General features: G+C 35.6%; 1 protein-coding gene across 1 annotated transcript in view; it reads left to right on the top strand.

The window, feature by feature from the left end:
- The window catches only part of CPS1 (carbamoyl-phosphate synthase 1, mitochondrial), a 112,058-nt gene that overhangs the window by 69,433 nt on the left and 22,214 nt on the right, over nucleotides 1-20,411 (top strand). The window contains exons 22-28 of the mRNA XM_004674809.1: nucleotides 5,468-5,609; nucleotides 6,909-6,974; nucleotides 7,398-7,461; nucleotides 9,245-9,426; nucleotides 15,915-16,109; nucleotides 16,507-16,574; nucleotides 18,137-18,212. Of these exons, the coding sequence (XP_004674866.1) occupies nucleotides 5,468-5,609; nucleotides 6,909-6,974; nucleotides 7,398-7,461; nucleotides 9,245-9,426; nucleotides 15,915-16,109; nucleotides 16,507-16,574; nucleotides 18,137-18,212 (793 nt within the window). The remainder of the gene's footprint in view (nucleotides 1-5,467; nucleotides 5,610-6,908; nucleotides 6,975-7,397; nucleotides 7,462-9,244; nucleotides 9,427-15,914; nucleotides 16,110-16,506; nucleotides 16,575-18,136; nucleotides 18,213-20,411) is intronic.

Below are 20,411 nucleotides of genomic sequence, written 5' to 3'. Positions count from 1 at the left end.
TTTATTCCATTTCCTTTTATCATTTATTATTGAAGACTAAGTGTGAGTAGAGAAGTTGCCGGTATGACAGGGTAGAATTTTAAACAACAACAAAATCTACATTGGGAGTCAAAGAAAAAGAGAAAGGTTCCTATTGTTTATAAACCAGAGAACACAGGAGAGACTTCTTGAGGGAGAGGCTGAGTTGTGCTGTTCGCCCATTAAAAGATTATGGCAGAAATTGTAAAAGACTAATTGTCTTTAAAATGTTCCCCCTTCTCCCCCACCACTCTAAATTTTCAGAATGTAATTTTTTGCTGCTAAATAGAGTGTACTGAAGATTATGAAAAGGTTAACATGACAACTATTTGGTGTTTCTTTGTCTTATTGCTTAGATATTATTTTGTGGTGATGAAAAAGTAACCTTTGAAGAGCTTGCCCTTGAACTCTCAAAGCCAGGCAAGGAGGGAAAGGGAAAGTTGTGCAATGGCATATTTTAGAAACTGTAGTTCTGAGATGTGGATTTAATGTGTACATATTCAGAGAAGGAAAGATAAATGTAAGCATAGTAGAGCACACAAATACACATCAAATAACTGAACTTTAATTTAGCAATAATACGTGTTTTAAAAGTGGCTGTAGTACAAAAGGCTTCATTCAGTTGATCACATTTGTCCTTTGGTTAATGCTCTCTTGACTTACAGTATAATATCAATAGAGAATTCCCTGTTGAGATTCAAAAAGCAGTTTTGAATTACAAATTCAGCATTTACATTTCTTTTAGGAATTATTCTGTTTTGAGTTTGTTCCAAATTAAGATTTTTCATTTTCCCTTGGAAAAAAATGAAAAATTACAGCTCCATCCTTGAAGTAGCTTTTACCTAGCTTGATTATAAAGAAAACAACTCACTTATGAAATTTCATTTTTGTAGACAAAATGGAGGACAGCCCGATAGGCAGATAAGATGAAGTGTTGTCTCTGAATCTCTACCTTGTTAAGTGAGCTTTGTACTCAGCAAAGATTACTCATCTTGTATTTGACTCTGGAGAGGTTTAATCTTATCTCAATCACTGGCCCAAAGCTAATGAACGTGTCTTCAAATCTTTTCTTTTGTTTTATTATAATGTCACACAAAATGAAATTTTGCATCAGAACAAGGTGGGAATAAAGTCAGCTTCCTTCAGTATGAGTAACATGCTGGGCCAGCTGTGTATTCTGCAGAAACAGTGGAGAGAGAGAACCAGGGAAATAGAAAGGCAACCTGTTCCCTCTTACCAGTAGGGGTATTCAGCATAATTAGGGCTGCACTAAATGTGGGGAGACTAAGTTGGCTGTGTCTTTGTATTTGCTACAGACAGTCAGTATAAACATCTGTTTCTTCAGCAAGGAGGGCTTTACAGTGCTTTGAACTATTTCCTGAACATATCTAACGCTTAGAAATTAGTAACCAGAGAGATCATGAACAAAATGCATTAAAAGATATGTCACATTGGATGTATGGATCCAACAGCCCGGTATTTGCATTCAATTATAATATAATGTATAAATAGTATATATAACATGATATGCTATAATATAAAAATATATAGTATAAATTATATATATAAACATAATATGTAATATAAATATAATATATAAGTACAGTACCATTCTGATTCAGTGGACCCCAATTTTCAAGATGTTTAAAAACAGCATATGATGCTATCATCTGGTTATTCAAAAATCAGGTGAAAGTTAAAGTAATTTTTGGCTCAACTAGAAAATATTTTGTAAGCTAGAAAATGCCCTCTGCAGGTTCAACTTGTATTTGTTTCACAACTCTCACACCTGGTATGATTTGAGGGGGTACCTATAGAGAAATAGCCTTCACTCTGTCTGAAATTCTAGCACTCATGACTCATTATTATGTGTAATCATTGTTCATCTCAGGTATCCCCTTTAAATAATGAAAACTCTGAGGTGGGGAAGCACTAGGAAGCAGAAATGATTGAGTCAGTCTTAGTGAAAGCTGTTTCTGTCACCAGAGCAGAGCTACAAAATTAATTCACTCCATGTTTTTACACACAAGGCCAATTCTATCAATCAGTCTTTTTAAAATTTTTAATTTGTTTGTTGGGATGAGTCCAATTTGATATGATGGGTGGAGAAGACCAACTTTGTGTATTTTCTGGAGATGTCCTTAAATGCTCCATTGGATGCTTCTGGGGGAAAAGAACAAAGAGAAATCATACATATTTCAGCAGTAGAAAAGACTGCATTTATTTCTGAACCTAACTGATGTTTCATGCCCATGTTTTTAATAAAATTGCATATCATGCAGAAATGTGTGGCCCTTCTCCATGCACATAAACACTAATATGATTTGATATCATCCATGAAACTCATGATTAGGGAAATTTAAAAAGAATATCCTCCCAAATTCTAAGTTCGAATAATAGCTTACTTACTAGACATTTCCACTTTAAGGTTGAAAGCACACTTGTGCATTACCAAATGAGCAGTGGCTTTAAGAACATAGCCTTGGTGGAAAGAAAGTAGAAATACCTTTCTAAAACAAATAGAAGCTACAGCAACAAAAATTCCCATCTCTGCTTTTCTCTCTCCCTATTTTTTTGAATCCCAAAAGCTATCATAAACCTAATATTTTAATAGTTCAGTGGCCTTTCCAGACTTCCTCTTGCTTCCATTTCTTTCATAGTACTGCTTACAGTGCAGACATATCGATGACTATTTATTTACCAATATACTCTGATGATCGTGAATATAGATTCCATATTTTATCTCTTATCATTAAAATAGGTAGCATAGGACCTGACACATTGCACATATGCACTAAGTATTAAAGCACTAATAAAAGAAGGAAAGAGAAGGTGCCAGATGCTCACCATCCATGATTTCCTGCTCTTTCCAACTACAAATTCTTGATATGTTTTCTATATTTAAATATTCATGGCTGCCCTCTGATATTGCCAATGCATTTACCCTTGCCTGTAGTCCATCAGTCAACTTCATCTATAAAAGCTGATTTTTTTTAAAATATTTGTTTATTTATGCATATAGAACTGGGTACAGGCCAGAGTGGCTGGGGCAGTGAGAGGATTCACCAGAGACAGAGTGGGGAGCAGAACAGGCTGACTGACGAAGTATACCGCTGAGGGGAGCAGGGGGCAAGTCAGGAGAGGTCTGCTGCACCATGTGGTCACCTCTGGGGTGGAGATCGAACTCTTGCTGAAGTGGCTTTAGCTTCTTAGTGCTGTGGTTTAATTAACATGCTGCCTCACCAGGGAGGACCCAAAAGCTAACTTTAATGACTCTGTTCTCATTCTTCTACCATAGTATTTCTCAACTACAGTCATTCACATTGTTAACACGTTTCTCTCACCTTATGTGGGTTCCACATAGCATATCACTCCTTAAAATGTTTTGAATCACCATCATTCCATTATCTCAAGTATTGTGTTGTATCTTCTTGAGCAGGACTGTCAAGAAATTTGATAATAAGATGTTGTAATTAGCTCTACCCAGTATAATAGTCACCAGCTATATGTGACTAGTGAGTACTTGATATTTACTCAATATGACTATGGATCTGATATTTCAACTTTTAATTTAAGATCTAAAAACTAAGTTAAATTTTAATTAAAATTTAATAAGTTTACATTTAAATTTAAATATCCACATATGGCTAGCAGCTATCATATTGAAAAGCATAGTTCCAAAGCATGTAGCAAACAGCTCAGCATGTATAGCAAATAACTAAAAAGACTTAATAGTTAGATTATGCTCAAGCATTTGACAGGAAAATATTGTTTCTGTGAAAGAGTGCTTTAAAATACTTGGGAAGGTGAAAAATTCAGGATAGAAATAAAAAGAAGTTAAATTCATTGAAAAACTACTGAATGAAACTCTTGATTAGAGACAAAAAGGAATTTAGACAAAAGTGAATTCACTAGAAAGAGCTGTTGCTGCAAAAATCCAAACTAATACTGATGTCAAACCACCAGAGAAATAGCTATTAAATATGCTAGCTTTATTCTCTCTTCTTTAAACTTAGAATATGAATTAAAGAAGATGGAAGATTAGATTGAACAAATGTATCAGGTTTAGTTCAGCTACATTCTATTAGAATTTCAATGAAAATGTTTTATTTATTATTAGATATTCTGACAACAAACTGCAATAGTTGAACTTCAGTATATTGGCTATCAATCTGTGATAATTGAATTTTATTGTATTGACTATAGCTTTAAATAGATGGCCCACAGGTATTTGGTTAAGATGCTTTTACAAGTAGTATTATATTTTTCTGTTTTTTTGATCTTTTAGGAATTACTTTGATACACATTTTGATTTTTCATTATGAGCTGATTTTAATAACTTCTTTGTCTCTTCTATAAAACAAAAAGTATCTATAGAGGTACAATTTCCTTTATTCATTTAATTAATATTTATTGAACGTTTCCTGTAGGATAAATGTGCTAGGCTTTGGGAATGATCTGGCAAATAAACCAAATGCATTTTTTTACCTCATGGAATTTAAATCCAGCAGGAGAAAAGTCTGATTAGTGAATAGATAGTAGTAGACATAAGAAATATTATGTTATTTATTATGTTACGCTAAGCAGTATGGTTTCATGTTATGCTAAGCAGTATAGTTTAACTATGCCTTTGACTCCAAATCAAAAATGTGTTTAAAAATCCAAGAACATCAGTGTGGGTGAGGATTGATCAGGAGACTTCATGAGTGTGAGTTAGCTTTGATTGATCTTCGAAGGGTTACTGGAGTTGGAGAGATGTTGGGTAGGTAGCAGAAATGTCGATGGCATTCAAAGTGAGAGGAAAAAACACAGATAGTCTCTCTACAGTGGAAAGGAGCACAGGAAAGTGAGGAGGTAAATCTGGCTCGAGTGGAAATTAATCATAAAACTACAAAACTATCTTCTCAACATAGAACTTATCTCAACGTAAATGATACTAACAAGTAGAAATAGAGGGGACCCTCTGAGACAATGCTGGGGTGGACTAGGTGAAAGTGGTCCTCAAACTTGTCATGTACAAAAATCTGAGTTATAGGTCAGACCAGGGGCCTGGGGATCTAGATTTGGGAACATTAATATTTAAAATTGAACAACTCGGGCACTCCCTAGTAGCGCAACTGGGTTGGGATGCAGCACTGCAAGCTGGCCAGAGCTGCAGCAGCTTTAGTGCGTGTTGGATCCCCGCCCCGGAGCTGACCCACCTGGCGCGGCAGACCTCTCCCGACCTGCCCACTGCTCCCCTCAGCAGTGTACTTTGTCAGTTGGCCTGTTCTGCTCCCCGCTTTGTCTCCGGTGAATCCTCTCACTGCCCCGGCATCTCTGGCCTGTACCCCAGTTCGTATGCATAAATAAATAAATCTTTTTTTAAAAAAGAAAGACTTAAAAAAATTGAACAATTCACTCTTTTCTATTGTGTCAACTTGAACTGCTTATTTTAATTCCATTCCAGTGACTCCATTTCAGAAGAAACCCTGAAAAAAGCAAAGGAGATTGGGTTCTCTGACAAGAAGATTTCAAAATGTCTTGGGTTGACTGAGGCCCAAACAAGAGAACTGAGGTTAAAGAAAAACATCCACCCTTGGGTTAAACAGGTAAGTTTCCCCTTAAAGCCACATGTCCCCTCGTGAAATGTAGACACCAATTTATAGGACCACTGGCAATAAAAAAGAAAGGTAAAATTAGAAAGTGACTCTGCTTGCCTAATTGATGTCCATGATGCTACTGAATGGATTTGCTTAACAAAAGGGATGAAGGTGCAATTAATTTTAAAAGTAAGACTAAATATATAATCTATTTGGTCTACATAAGAAAAAAAATCAAAATAATTTCTCCTTTGTTTTTTCACCCATGTACAAATATATCTAGTAGTATAACAGGAGAGCTTGACATATCTCAGCATGGTGACTGACCCTCCTGAAAAGAACAGTTATCTCTTTGACACTAACTTTTTACAGGGCAGTATTTTCTTTTAAGTGCTCCATCTTTAGTGTTCATTTAGTATTCATTGTGATAGAGGATAATGAACCCATCAGCTTTGTGACAGTCACACAAGAATGCTTATAGGTGCCATAGGTGTATCACTGGGAATTTTTTTTGGGGGGGTGGGGTTTGGGGGGGACTCAGACTTTAGTAGAAAGGATGTTTTGACTTAAAGTATTACAGTCTGGAATCTGTCCTTTAATATCATTGTCTTTTTCCCATGTGCTCAGAGGGCATGTGTGTACCCTTTGGTCTTAGGACTGGTGCTGAATTTTCTATTCAGCAATTATTATCTATCTTCCTTCTCAACTATCTTCTGCTGTCTTGCCCTATTGGCCACCAAATCTTGCTCGCTAAGCTGAGCTCCTGGCCCTTGAGAGATAAATTGATTTACTTTTCCTAAACATGTTCAATAAGGACTTGTCCCTGTTCCCTTGCTCCCATGCATTATGGCATCTGTATCATTGCATAGTTCAGTGCCATTGATAACTTAAGTCCTAGGAATTCATTTCTAAGTCAAAGACATTCTCACATAGGTATCATTTTGCTGTGATTTTAAAGTTTTCTACCTGGCTGCCTTAGAACTGAGTAAATCTTCTTGATAACTATTTATTTATATTTGACTTTTTTCATGGGAAGAACTACTGTAATGACTCAGTGATGCTCTGGGGTTTGTGTTGTCACACACTCCTTAAGTAATAACTGCATTGCATTATCCTTTTAATTTATTCTTCTCATTTTAAGACATAGAAAGTAATTGTAACATTCATACCTATTGCTTGTTTTTATATTTGGCAATTAATAGGCGTTAAAGAAATAGGCTATAACACACAAAAATTCATAATCATTCTTGAAAAAATTAAAACAAAGGAAGTACTATCCCTGATTAATTAATTAATTTTCTCTTGCAGATTGATACACTGGCTGCAGAATATCCATCAGTTACAAACTACCTCTACGTTACCTACAATGGTCAGGTAGGAACTGCCAGACTATCATAGAAGTATTTTGATTTAATAAGTCATTCACCTGGGTGAATATATATATATATTTGTCTCCTTGGTTATCTAGTGATGTTGGTAATGAGGCTCAGATGTGATGATGCCTCTGTACTCAGTTTTAAAGAACTGCCTTTAGTTGACAATATCAAGCAAATGAAAAGATAATAAAAGACAGTGTTTACATGAACAGACATTATGTTATATTTTAACCACCATGTAATTTATTGAAATTTTATTTTTTTACAAACAAGTCAAGCTTGTTAACACTTTATATCTGTGTGTTGCTTGAAACAAGGAGAGAATGCATGTCAGCAAGAAGAATGAGAAAGACAGCAAAAAGTTTAATTAGAGGGGAAAATAATGTCATATTTTCCACGTCTTCCATTCTTTCTCCCTCAGGAGCATGACATCAGTTTTGATGACCATGGGATGATGGTGCTGGGTTGCGGTCCATATCACATTGGTAAAGTGATAACTTGTATTTACATAGGACTCCAGTATACTTTGGCCTATTACTTTTCACACATGTTAATTCCATTATTCCAAGAACAATGTGAAACAGATGCTTTTATAGTAATTATTCTTCAAATTAAAAAACTGAAATGCAGAGAGATAGAACCCAAACTTATTATATAGCTATTAAAGTGGCAGAGGCGGGATTCAAATGTGGATATTAACTACAGATTCTAGCTCCTTTAATATCATCGTGTTGCCTCTTTGTCAAATTCACCCCATGAACTAAATTGAGGCTCTCACTGGTGTTGGGGAATTCTCTATGCTTTGACTTTTTTTACTGGCATAGATTTTTCACTAAGACTTATTTTTATTCAAGGACTTTATAAATTAGGCAGAAATTATGTTTTCACATACAATCTTGATCCTAATTTATAATTTTATTGGCAAAAAATTTAAAGAGCTTTTCTTATTGATGCATAGGAAGAATATTATGTCATATAATTTAAATATTTTTTTTTCCAGAAATTATTACTCTTCCCTCTAGTTCCTTAAAATTAGACTTTTGATAATGGTTCAAGATCTATTACAGTAACAAAGTACTTAAATGGACAATGGTTATTTCTCAAATGATATATCTAATATTTAGATTTAGCAAGACATTCTAATATAGAAATGATGAAATAGGTGGTTCACATATATGTATGTATGTATATATATATATCTTGTGTATATACATATATAATATATATATATATTGTGTGTGTATATATATATATGTATGTATGTATCTTACTCTGTTACATTAAGCATAGAGACTTTCTTTTTCTTCTTTTTTTTTTTTTACAATATTCTAAGTACTTTAGGATATACTAGTTTACCAAACTGGCCAAATCTTGAAGTAGGCTAATAGTATTTAACCTATTACAACTTATGTCTTAAATGTCTTAACAACTTCTCTAGAACTTAAGCTTTCCTTAGATCTTTCTTTCTTTTCAAATTTCACTTAATTTATATAACAAGTCTGCATTGTTTTTGGGCTCAAAAAGGACTAGCTTAGTTAAGAATCAAATGCATACTTAATTCAGTTAACCTGTTAGGATAACTAATTATTCTAACATGAATTTTTAGGAAACGAACTCTTAATGCAAGTATTAGTACAAATTCCAGAACTTTCAGTTTTACAGTTTTCCAATAGAGGGGCTATTTTGAGACATTTTGATCAATCTTACTCATCAAATTAATTTCTTAGAAGGTCACTCACTCTGCATGGAGTGACCACATCTAGAGTAAAAGGATAAGCTTGGAAAGGATAAGACTCCCTCTAGTCAATCAAGCTATGTCTAAGCTGCATGGTAGCTCAGGGGTCAACTAGCAGGATTAACTCTCAGAGAGCAAGGCAAGTGGAAGGACTCAAGTATTCTGATCACCAATGTGATTTTTGTGTTCTGTGGTCAAATAAACTAATTTTGAATTTCTTTTCAGTAAATGAGGTTTTTTATCATTATGTTTACTAACTGAGGTTTTAAGTAATTCAACTATGGAGATTACTTACTATAAGACCACATATAAAATAAGCCAACATGCCATTGTTGTTTAATTAATTCCTGTTTTTCTTACTAATAATATAGTGCACACAGTGGATCAGAAAATTACATTTTGGAGTCTTAAAACTGAATTGAAAACGCATTACCTTCCTTAGCCTGGACTGAATGGCCCTATATTTACACTTTTCTTTGTGTTGTAACTTCATGCCTCTCTTACCTTTTCCCTCAATCTCCTTGTCTCTGCAGGCAGCAGTGTGGAGTTTGATTGGTGTGCTGTGTCCAGTATCCGCACACTGACTCAACTTGGCAAGAAGACAGTGGTGGTGAATTGCAACCCTGAGACCGTGAGCACAGACTTTGATGAGTGTGACAAACTGTACTTTGAAGAGTTGTCTTTGGAGAGAATCCTAGACATCTACCATCAGGAGGTAAAGAAAGAAAAAAAATAAGGAAAAAGGAAAGAAAGTAGAAAAATATAAGCAATGCACACTTTATGTGTGTGTGCATTCTTTTATGTAGATTTATACTTTAGTTCCCCTCACAGAAACCTACCCTTGTCTAATTTTGTAGGAAACTGAAAAATTTATTTAGCCTTATATTCCTCAGACCCTGGCACAGAGTGATTATCTCTGTATAAAATTCACTTTTTCTCTTTCTAAGCTTTTTTTCCCTCTTTCCAGCTAATTGAAAAATTACCTCAGTAACAAATGCCAAATACATATTAACTAGTACAAGACAAAGCAAGTAAATATTTCACAAAATCATTTAACTGGTTTCTAGACATCAAATAAGCAGCTTTTCTCTAGTTCTTGTGTTGTGCTTTAATGATAGACACTTCCCAGGGGAGAGAAGTCAGTTGTTCACAAAGGATCAGTTCATTCTTTGTGCTATGAGATGAAGCCATTAGTCCTGAATTTAAGATCGATGAGTTCATTCTGAGTGATTCCGATTCCTCTGTTACCTTCTCCTGCAGTTGCTCTTCTACTTCTATTCCAATATTATTGACTGTGTTTTCACTGTGTATTCCTATGATCATAGTAAGTTACTGCAAGTCTGTAGAACAAGTTAAATTACCTTACAATGAGAAGAGTCACTACTGGAAACTTTCAGAAAGATATTTACTAGTTGTGCCTTAACTGTCTTCCAGTTAATTCCTAACACAAAGATTTGTCTCTTCGTGTAAAATATGGTAACTAAGAGGAAAAAAATACTGAATTGGAGTCACTTTATTTAAATTCTAGTTTTAACTCAAAAACTCATTTATGTTTACAGGTATGTAAATTCTCTGTGCTTCAATTTTTATATTTTGGTTCATGAATTATATTAGTGTAAAAAAGTGTTACACTCAGGTCCTATGAAGGTAATAGGAGATTTGTGGTTGAAACGGCATTGTAAAGCATATAGAGCTAGAGCAGTGGATGAAAAGAAAAATAGACAAATTTAACATAGATATATCACCATGTTGTCTATTTAATCTAGACTGCTTATCTTTTAATGTAATAAAATAGAACCATTAAGTAGAGTATATACAGTTTTTTGTTCTCTGACCTGCCTTTTCTAATGATTCCTTAATATTCATTTCATATAGAGAGGTGGGAATCCAAAAAAAAGCATACTACAAATATTTCTGAGCACCTTATAAATACTGGATTCAGTAGGATAGAGAGCTACAAAACCAGGCCCCTACCTTCAAGGTATTAATTATAAGCTGGGCATCATGACAAAAATAAGTGAGAATTACATAATTATTTAAAATATTAACATTTTCAGGTAATAGCTGTAAGCATTTTATATATAATTAACTATTCTCCCCATGGAATGAGTTAAGAAAAGATAAATCCATCTCTGTCTGCCTTTCTATGCAGTTTCACATGGATATCAGTGAGATCCTTTTACTCTGAGTTCAGGATGATAGAAATAAAGTTGACCCATCTTTGAAGTTAATTGGCATTTGAAGTATGATGCTATTGTATAGTCAAGGCATTTTAATTGTTTTGTTGATGAACATAAGAACAATAATCTGTTGATGTATTTTTTAGAGTATACCACAGGGAATGGCATGTCTCACATGCACATATACATATGGTGTGTATGTTTCTTTTTGTGAGGTTGTATGTCCTCACAACAGGCTCCACAGACTGTATTGTCTCCCATAATAAATGTGTCAGAAGAGTACTCTGATCTGACCTTGGATATTCCTAGCAATGCTGAAGGCACTGAAGTGTTCAGTAGTAAACTTGCTGAAAATTGCAAGCACATCTCAACTTATTCTAAAGCACACCTTTGCGTCCCTTGGAAGGGCAACAGGATTTTGCAATGATACAAAACTACAGGGGGTGAAAGAAAGCATGATGAGACTCCTGGTCTAGCCCTCTCCATCTAGTTCAGGAGCAAGGCTGATACCAAGACATCACAGAGGCACCTTGAAGATAGCACTAAAAGAGAGTCAAAAACCAGCATGCTTTGTGAAAAAGGCAGGCTATTTGGAGGGGGGTCTTGATGAGAGATTGAGTGAGAGGTGAGGCTAGGAGTGCTGAAAGCTTCTACTTATTCTTAATTATTTCATACTACTAAAGGTTTGTTTGGTGTGTGAGTGTAGGGGAGGGTTAAGAGAGCTGAGAAGTGGGTGTCTCCCACTCTCAAAGCTTTGAAAGGTGCTATTTTGCTTAGTTTGCAATTTAGCTTAAGATAATCCTTATAAGGGAAAAGATTTTCAAATTATTTTGGGTGAAGAATTTGAAAATTATTTCTTTGCTTATTGAAGTTGCAACACTGAGCTTCTCTTTCACTGATCTGTTATGCATGCTGCAATAAATTTTGTGTGGCATACCGGTGAAACAGAATCACAGAGCTATGTTCTTAGCATCGCTTTTCCTCTTTCTTTGGAGACTAATTGTATTGCAATATTATATAACTAAAAATAGTAACATTTTTCTATATGTATATCTTCTTTAAGACCTATTTTTCAATTCTTGTTGTATTTGTTTCTTAAGAAATTGAACCTAAAAGTTCTAGGCAACATATTTACGATCTTATGATGTTACTATCAAGCTTGAATCCTTTTATTATTATGAATGCTTTACTGGATAATATGCCATAAAAATATATTCTGATGAATGATTTATTGATCTTATATTAAGATCTACTATTATGTATGTGTGTATATATATATATACACACATTGGTACCTCTGTAGCACAGTTTAGCTATTGAATGACTGACAAACACTAATTATTCATAGGAAAACCCATTAAGAAATGCCTATATCTAAACTCAAATTGAGGTTCATTTGTGACATTGGGTTTAATTGTAATTAAATATCTTAAGACTCTACCTAAACTAATGTATTTTACTAAAATATTTATTACTAAAATGTAAAGTGTCATCATTCTCATTGGCAGATATATAAACAGTAGACTTTTGTAAATTGTAAATTTTGTAAATTTTTGCCTGAAATGGCAAAAATCAAGGTCTTTTTTTAACAAAGTAAAAGGTATTTCTGTTAGCAAGACCAATTTCTTGACATGGTGTTCTCTCATAATGCAGCATTAAATTTGCCCATAAATGTAAGAGCAGACAAAATTGTCTAATGTCTCAGAGTAATTAAGATTTTCTCCTATAAACATGAAATACACTTTTTACAGTCCTTAATTTGTGGTGTAATGACATCTTGAATATTTTTTCAGAAATATTCTTGTGTGCTGTTAACTTAGTGATAACAAGTTAAAATATAATGGAAAATCAAGCTGGATAAAAAAGATACAAACAAATCTAGATAAGTCAATGGGAGTTAGAGAGTAAAGAAATTACTTGAGGCCTAAAGATTTTAGAAATCTGTGAAATAATATCTGAACTTCTGAGATATTTTATTTCAGTAAATAAATTGAAACTATTTAAGTATAAGTGATTTGATATTGATAGCTATCTTCTATGGGATACCAAGTTCTTTCCTGTGAGACCCTACAAGTATGCTCTCTTCTACTCATTTCATTGCTATATGAAGAAAATCTGTACCATACATCAAGATGTTTATAATATTTCTGCAGAAGTGATTTATCCTCCTAGTGATTTTTAGTTTTGGACACCAATGCTGAGAATATGGTTTTGCAGTAGACCTTTTACAGATACTTTTTTTTTTAAGATTTATTTATTTATTCATACAGAACTGGGGTACAGGCCAGAGATGCGGAGGGTGAGAAGATTCACCAGGAACAGAGTGGGGAGCAGAAAAGGCAGATGGATGAAGTACACTGATGAGGGGAGCAGCGGGCGGGTCAGGAGAGGTCTTTCCACGCCATGTGGACTCCTCCGGGGCAGGCGGGGATCGAACTCATGCATGAGGAATTGGCTTAAGCTTCTTAGTGCAGTGCTTTAACCTGCTGCACCACCAGGGAGGACCCAGATACTTTTTTTCAAGAATACTATAGAATAACTTTTTTCATATATTTTAAAATTAACTACCTTTGAGACCAACCAGAAGAAGAGTTTGCTTAAAATTAAAAATTTTGGTGATTTAGTTAAGCACAACTGCGTTATACTAGTAGTTTTTAGTTCAAGTACTGACTCCATATTTTCTAGTTAAGAAATATGGGCAAATCATTTTGCCTTCACCATGACTTGGTTTCTTTAGCTGCAAGTGGGTAATAATAACTGAAAAATGTTTTCAGAACATTTTTCACATTTTTCAGAACCTACCACAGAGGTCAAAGTAGATAGTCTAGTGTATACAGTAATATGCTTAACAAATAGTACTTTGTTTTTAGTGCTTTGAAAGTTGTGGACTCCAATTTTTGCTCACAGAGTACTATTTCTTCCTTAATTTTAGAAAGTCCTTCACATAAAAGGCTTTTGGTATACATTTACTTGAGTAATTAGCTTTTGAGTTTCTAAAATATTAAAACTGCTAATAAACTAAAGGTAACAAGCAAATAAAAAACTGCTAATAAACCAAAAAATAATAAGCAAATAAAAATATATAGCAAGGAAAATAATTCTTCATAAAGGTTTTACAAAAATGCATATTGAACATAAAATAATGATAAAAGTAGCTTAAGTGCACTTATAAATATGTAAAACTGTGGATTATTCTTTTTAATGCTGTTTACTACGTGTTTAAGCATTCAATTGCAGGATGTTTGTTTAGGCAGTACATAAATTCTTTCATAATAGATAAATTAGCTACATTCCTTTTAAGACTATTTCAGAATGATTTCAAATAATGATAAAATGAATTTGGCTTATACCCCTTATTTCAGTCATTCTAATATTCTAATATTCACCATTAGAGTCTTAGGAGAAACAAATTATACCAAGGTCATTGGTCTACTAGATTTTATATCATTTTCTTTTTTATTTTAAGAATTTATTTATTTATGCATACAGAACTGGGGTACAGGCCAGAGGTGCAGGGGCAGTGAGAGGATTCACGAGAGACAGAGTGGGGAGCAGAACAGGCTGATCCATGAAGTACACTGCTGAGGGGAGCAGCGGACCGGTCAGGAGAGGTCTACAGCTCAATGTGGGTCACCTCCGGGGCAGGGATTGAACTCATGCTGAGGTGGCTTTAGCTTCTCAGTGCTGTGCTTTAACCCGCTGCGCCACCAGGGAGGGCCCTATAACATTTTCTAATAGTAATACTAATATCTTACATTTTTATCCTGGATAAATTCTTTCTGTTTATTACCTCTTTGAATGTATGTAGCAACCTTGTGAGGTAGGCAGACATTATTATCCTCATTTTATAACTAGACTGAACCTCGGTGGGAGCTATGGAGTGGAAACAAATATGGGAAGGGGCTTCTAATCTCAAATGCAATTCCTCAGTATCCCACACTGACTCACCCTCACTCCAGTGAACTTGAGAAAATTTGAGATTTGGTGGGCTTTTTTTCAATCTTGAAGTTTTGACTGCTACTAAAAGATTAAGGTGAAAGATTCAGGAGCTGCTTATAAGACAGTAAAGAAATTGGCATTGACATCACTTGTTGTGTACACTTGTTGTGTACTTGTTGTGTAAATATGTGCCTTGGTAGCCGCTTAAAAGAGAGGTTGTCAAAACTGGAGGTAGTGTATAGACTGTGAATGAAGCAGTCTTGAGTTGTGAGTGCTCAGACTGGAAAATCTTAGCACTCTTGGTAGCAAGTTTCTGATTAATCTTTTGGAGGCTGGGAACCTTTGGAGAACTTTGAGAAGAGGAGAAATATTGAGGCAATGCTATAGGATGATTAGTCAGAATGTGGAGGGAAGGAGAGGTTGAGTGCTGGGAGAGAATGTTATCCAGTCAGGAAATTGCAACAGTAGTTAAAGTTAATTTAGAGTTTAGGTTAATTGATGGTGAGAATCCATTGGCTTAGTTTTCTTTCTCTAATGCCACACATACTAATATCACACTTAGCATGTTCTGTGTAGTCTTCCATGGGAATTGTGTCATTGTGTTTTAGCATGTAAGTGCCTGCAAAGTCAGAACCAAGTGTGTTTATCACTTTGGGGTCTTATGAAATAGTATCCATTAGTGGGAGAAATGAAAATACCACAATCATATTAAGTATTTTCAGTTATGGAGGCAGGCCCTTTCTGAGGCACAGCAGATAAAGTGCAAAACTGCAAGGTGGCCGCAGCCACTCCAGTGTGAGTTCGAGCCCCATCCAGGAGGTGATTTACATGGCTCAGCAGACCTCTCCTGCCTATTCCGCTGCTCCCCTCAGCAGTGTCCTTCCTCCATCTGCCTGTTCTGCTCCGCACTCTGTCCACAGTGAATTCTCTCACCGCTCCTGACCCCAGTTCTGTGTGCATAAAAAAAAAGTAGCATGTACTTTAAAAAATTAGAAATATTTTTTAAAAATGGAGGCAACAATAGCACAGCTGTTTATCAGGGAAAAGTTACTCCAGTGGCTGATGTTGTGGACATCTATTTCAGGCATGCAGTGGCTGCATCATTTCAGTAGGGGGCCAGATTCCAAACAACCTGGCAGTCCCTCTCCACAAGAATGGTGTCAAGATCATGGGCACCAGCCCTATGCAGATCGACAGGGCTGAGGATCGCTCCATCTTCTCAGCCATCTTGGATGAGATAAACGTGGCTCAGGCACCATGGAAAGCAGTTAACACTTTGGTAAGGAGAAAAAAAGGTGTCTGTTTTTATATTCTCTTTTGGATTTTCATAATCTGAATGCTAACTACTGTAGACTAGTAACTAGCGGGCAGATAAAATGCTGTGAATTTACTTTCAAGTTATTGTGTTTCTCTGATTGCTGTTAAAAGCTGCCTAAATTGATGTGAGTATTCTCATTAAAATACAGACAAAAGATTGAACTATTTTTGATTTAGATTTGATATTTAGAATTAGAAACTAGGGTTTTTGTGTATTTTGATGTCCAATTTACTTGTTAATGGCCTTTTGAGAGAAAGAGTACAAAGAGTTGGTTACCACTTGATCTAATGATACCTTTCTGCATTATTTTGCATTTATAAATCTATCCATACATGTTTCTGTTGTTTTTATTAATTAGAATGAAGCATTGGAATTTGCGAAGTCTGTGGGCTACCCCTGCTTGTTGAGACCTTCCTATGTCTTGAGGTAATAAAATCTTTTCCAAAAACAATCATTTTAATATCAGGAGGTATAAGAAATGCCTATTGTGTGCTTATAGCACTAGAACTAATTCTTAAATCCTTTATTAATCCCCAAGTCCACGCAGACAGAAAGAAGACCTGTGTATGATCCTTCAACTTAATGCATTATTTTCTGAGAGCATTAACACACACTGTCTAGTTCTATGTTTTAGGAACATGGTTTAGAGCATCTCCTCACTAAACTGAGGAAGGACAGTTTTACAGTGGAAAAGAGAGCCATTAAAAAATACCAAAAGGCAAAACAAAAGAGAGCAAATTCTGGCTATTTCTCTCTAGCATCTGCTTTCAAATACCCAGAAAGGACAGTTTATTTTTGACTTTTGTCAGCACCTTCTGATGGTGCCTCTGATTTGAATTTTTAAATATCTGAGATAACACTTTTTAAATAGATGGATTATAACAGAGAGGGTCGTGAGTGTCTTTTTTATTAAACTTTGAAAAAAAGTTCTAGAATCAGAGGAGACGTTGTGAATGATCACTTATTCTCTTCAGATGTTACCACATGTAAGAAACTACTTCACTGAGCAGGGGATAATAAGAGAAACACAATTTGCTGTGCACAATTTGAAAGTGTAAATGGAATTTGAGATGGGATCCTTTAAAATAATGAAAAATTTCAAATGAGGTGGAAAAGTTTCCTTTTTACTTAAATGACTTAATGTGTAAACCACAGTTTAATACTGCTGCTTCTTGGAGGTATTAATGTAAGTTAATTTAAACAATACACACACATTTAAGGAAGGATTGCACAATGCAGCCTGTGACTATTGCAGTTCTGTTCTCAACTCTGCAATCCGTAGCTTTCTGAATTATCAACTCTTTTTCCTTAGCCTTTCTGTATTAAAAAATATTAATTTTAAATTTCTGTATTAAAATTATTAATAAGTTTTTAATAGAGTAGAACAGTTAAAAGAAATACTTCATTTTAAAAGGAATTGGAAAATCAATTTTTCTTATTTTATGTCATCGTACTCCTTTCTCTCTCCCCTTCCATCTCGCTTTGTGTAATTGAGTAGGTTTCAGTCAGAGACTGTACCTTACATTTGTAAATGTTCCTGAAAAAAAAAAAAAAAAGATTCTTTTATAAGCAGGTTGAGGTGGTGGAATGAATGACCTGCTTTGACTATGACCTGTGTGTTCACATAAGCCACTGGTAATGAACTCTGAGGAAACAGGGATAGAGACACTGGGACCTGGCATCTATCTTACTATGTTTAAAAACTATGTGGAGCTGGTAGAATTAAAACAATGAGTCAGACAGAGTAAACTTGAAGGATGTGCCATGTTCCTTCAGTTATTTTCACAGACACTGGAGATGACTTTTTACTTTGGATGATTGTCCAGGTGAATAAATGGAGTAAAATCTCAGTTTAGGTGATGGAGACTTCTTACTTGACCCAGCCTGAAACTGTTTTGAGAATTTGACATTACATTATTTTGATTACTTTGAGTGGTAAAGAAATTCACCTGCTTTTTTTTCTTTTTCTTTTTCCTTTCTCTTCCTAGTGGTTCTGCTATGAATGTGGTTTACTCTGAGGATGAGATGAAAAAATTCCTGGAGGAGGCCACTAGAGTCTCTCAGGTAGTATCAACTTTTCTCCTAGTGTCTAGTGACTTTTACTACTTTTGTTAACTGGTCTTTATTTTATGTGATCTTCCCTATATTCTTCTCCCCATTACTTTCCTTCATATGGAAATGATGAAATTCAAATGCATTTAATTGTATTTAAACTCATAGGGTTAGTGGAAGAAGAGAAAGACCAGTGCAAATTTGATCAAAACAGATTTCTATTTTTAGACTCCAGGAGAAAAACTGGACAGGCATCCTTTCCTTTTCACTAGTTAGATGCTGGTCAGGTTACCTCTGTAGTTGCAAAGCAAACTCATCGTGAACCAGGGAAGGCTTTTCTGATTTTCAATTCTCACACCTGTAGAAACATTATCTCAGTTGACCCTATAACTTTTAAGTGTTTCCAATCCCCTTTTACCTATTGATTTGTTTTCATTTGGTTCATTCCACTTGTCAGCTAATAAAAGATGTTCATAATTTTGTGGTCACTCCACTGACTTCCTCACTGCCCCAAATTTTACATTCTCCTTTAATATTGCTTTCACATGGTCCATTTGAGATTTACCTAGTGGGGTTGTGGATCTGCAGGCCTTGTGCTGTAGAGGATGAAAGTGTTTTGTTTTTAAAACTTTCAAAAGCCAGTTGAGAGAGAGAAGAGAAAGAGGGATTCATAAAGAGTTTGATGTTAGGCAAGTGGAATTTGGAAGGAGCCAAAAAGTGACATTGGGGGTATTTACAAGAGGACTAAACATGGATTGTCTGAGCACACATAAAACTGAGCCTCGGACTGTGTGGCAGTTGCTTCCTGAGGACAGTTGGACAGTGAAAAGAGTAGGTAAAGAATGAGAAGAAGAGAACAGGCAAAAGCAGATAAAACCAAGTGGATTTTATTTTATTTTTTAAAGATTTATTTATTTATGCATACAGAGTTGGGATACAGGCCAGAGGTGCAGGGGTGGTGAGAGGATTCACCAGAGACAGAGTGGGGAGCAGAACAGATCTATGAAGTACACTGCTGAGGGAAGAAATGCGCGGGCCAGGAGAGGTCTGCTGCTCATGTGGATCACCTCCGGGGTGGGGATCAAACTCATGCTGATGTGGCTTTAGCTTCTTGGTGCTCTTCTTTAAACCACTGTGCCACCAGGGAGGGCCCGGACATGGAGGTTTTAAGAGGATCGAGTTTGTCTCCTGAGAGTCTTCCTTGGACAACTAGGTGAATGATAGTACATTCGTTGAAATAGATGGAGAGAAGATTTAGAGGGGGAAATCTTATATTTAAATTTTTTACCATGCGAACATAAGGACCCTTTAGTAGTCAGTTGCAGATGCTTTAAAAGTAGAAGGTGATACAGATTTGGAATTGTGCCCCAAGGTCATGCCTAGATACAGAGATGCAGATATGGATTTGGGGATAAATAGCTTATCATTTTAATCAAAGTGTTGTGAGTAGAAGCAAACCCTGAGGATAGAAGATAGAGGAAAAAGATTAGTTTAGCCAGAGAGAAGAGGAATGCTGGCATTTAAAGGCAAAGTTGAGAGAAAAACCATGAAGGGGACTGAGAAAAAAACATGAAAATGTGACTTACAGATATTAAGGAGGAACATGTCCTCAGAAGACAGTGATGTATACTGCTGCTGAAAGACAGAAAATTATTAAGAACTAATTTTTCCTCAACAGAGGAAGGGCTAGCACACGTATTTGTTCAGTCCACAGAGATGGTGGCCACATTAGCCTCCTCACTCAGATCTCTTTACAAGTGGGCTGCCATCCACCAACTGCTGTGATAGCTGATAACTCCTCCCACCTGGACTTCTCTGGATAATTATTCCCAAATGGCAGCCACACTGAGGAGAGTCACAGATCCCTCCTTCACCACCACCCTACAAGCCTTAGGCAATGACTGATCTTTACCTTAGGATGGGGCTTATCTGTGCTGCCATTCATGTTGGCAGTCCCTGTGGGCTGAGGCTGAATCCAGTTTCCACTAAAACCACAGCTTACAAGCTTTTACCTGATACCCCATTCTGCTTTTCTGACTCCCTCAATAAGTTACTTGAATAAGAATCCAGTTTAAGCTTGCCAAGTGAACCTAACAGAGACCGTTGATAGACTTTCATCTCTTGTTTTTGAAGTTATACTGTTGTTATGATAATACTCTCCAAGTGGCTTAAGGCATATTAATTCCAGGTAAAGGGTTCAATCTTTTGCAT

This window comes from Condylura cristata, unplaced genomic scaffold (assembly GCF_000260355.1).
Source record: "Condylura cristata isolate star-nosed mole 26May11 unplaced genomic scaffold, ConCri1.0 scaffold00002, whole genome shotgun sequence".
Classification (NCBI taxonomy): domain Eukaryota; kingdom Metazoa; phylum Chordata; class Mammalia; order Eulipotyphla; family Talpidae; genus Condylura; species Condylura cristata.
The sequence above is the reverse complement of the archived record's forward strand: the minus strand, read 5'-3'. Positions and strand labels throughout refer to the sequence as shown.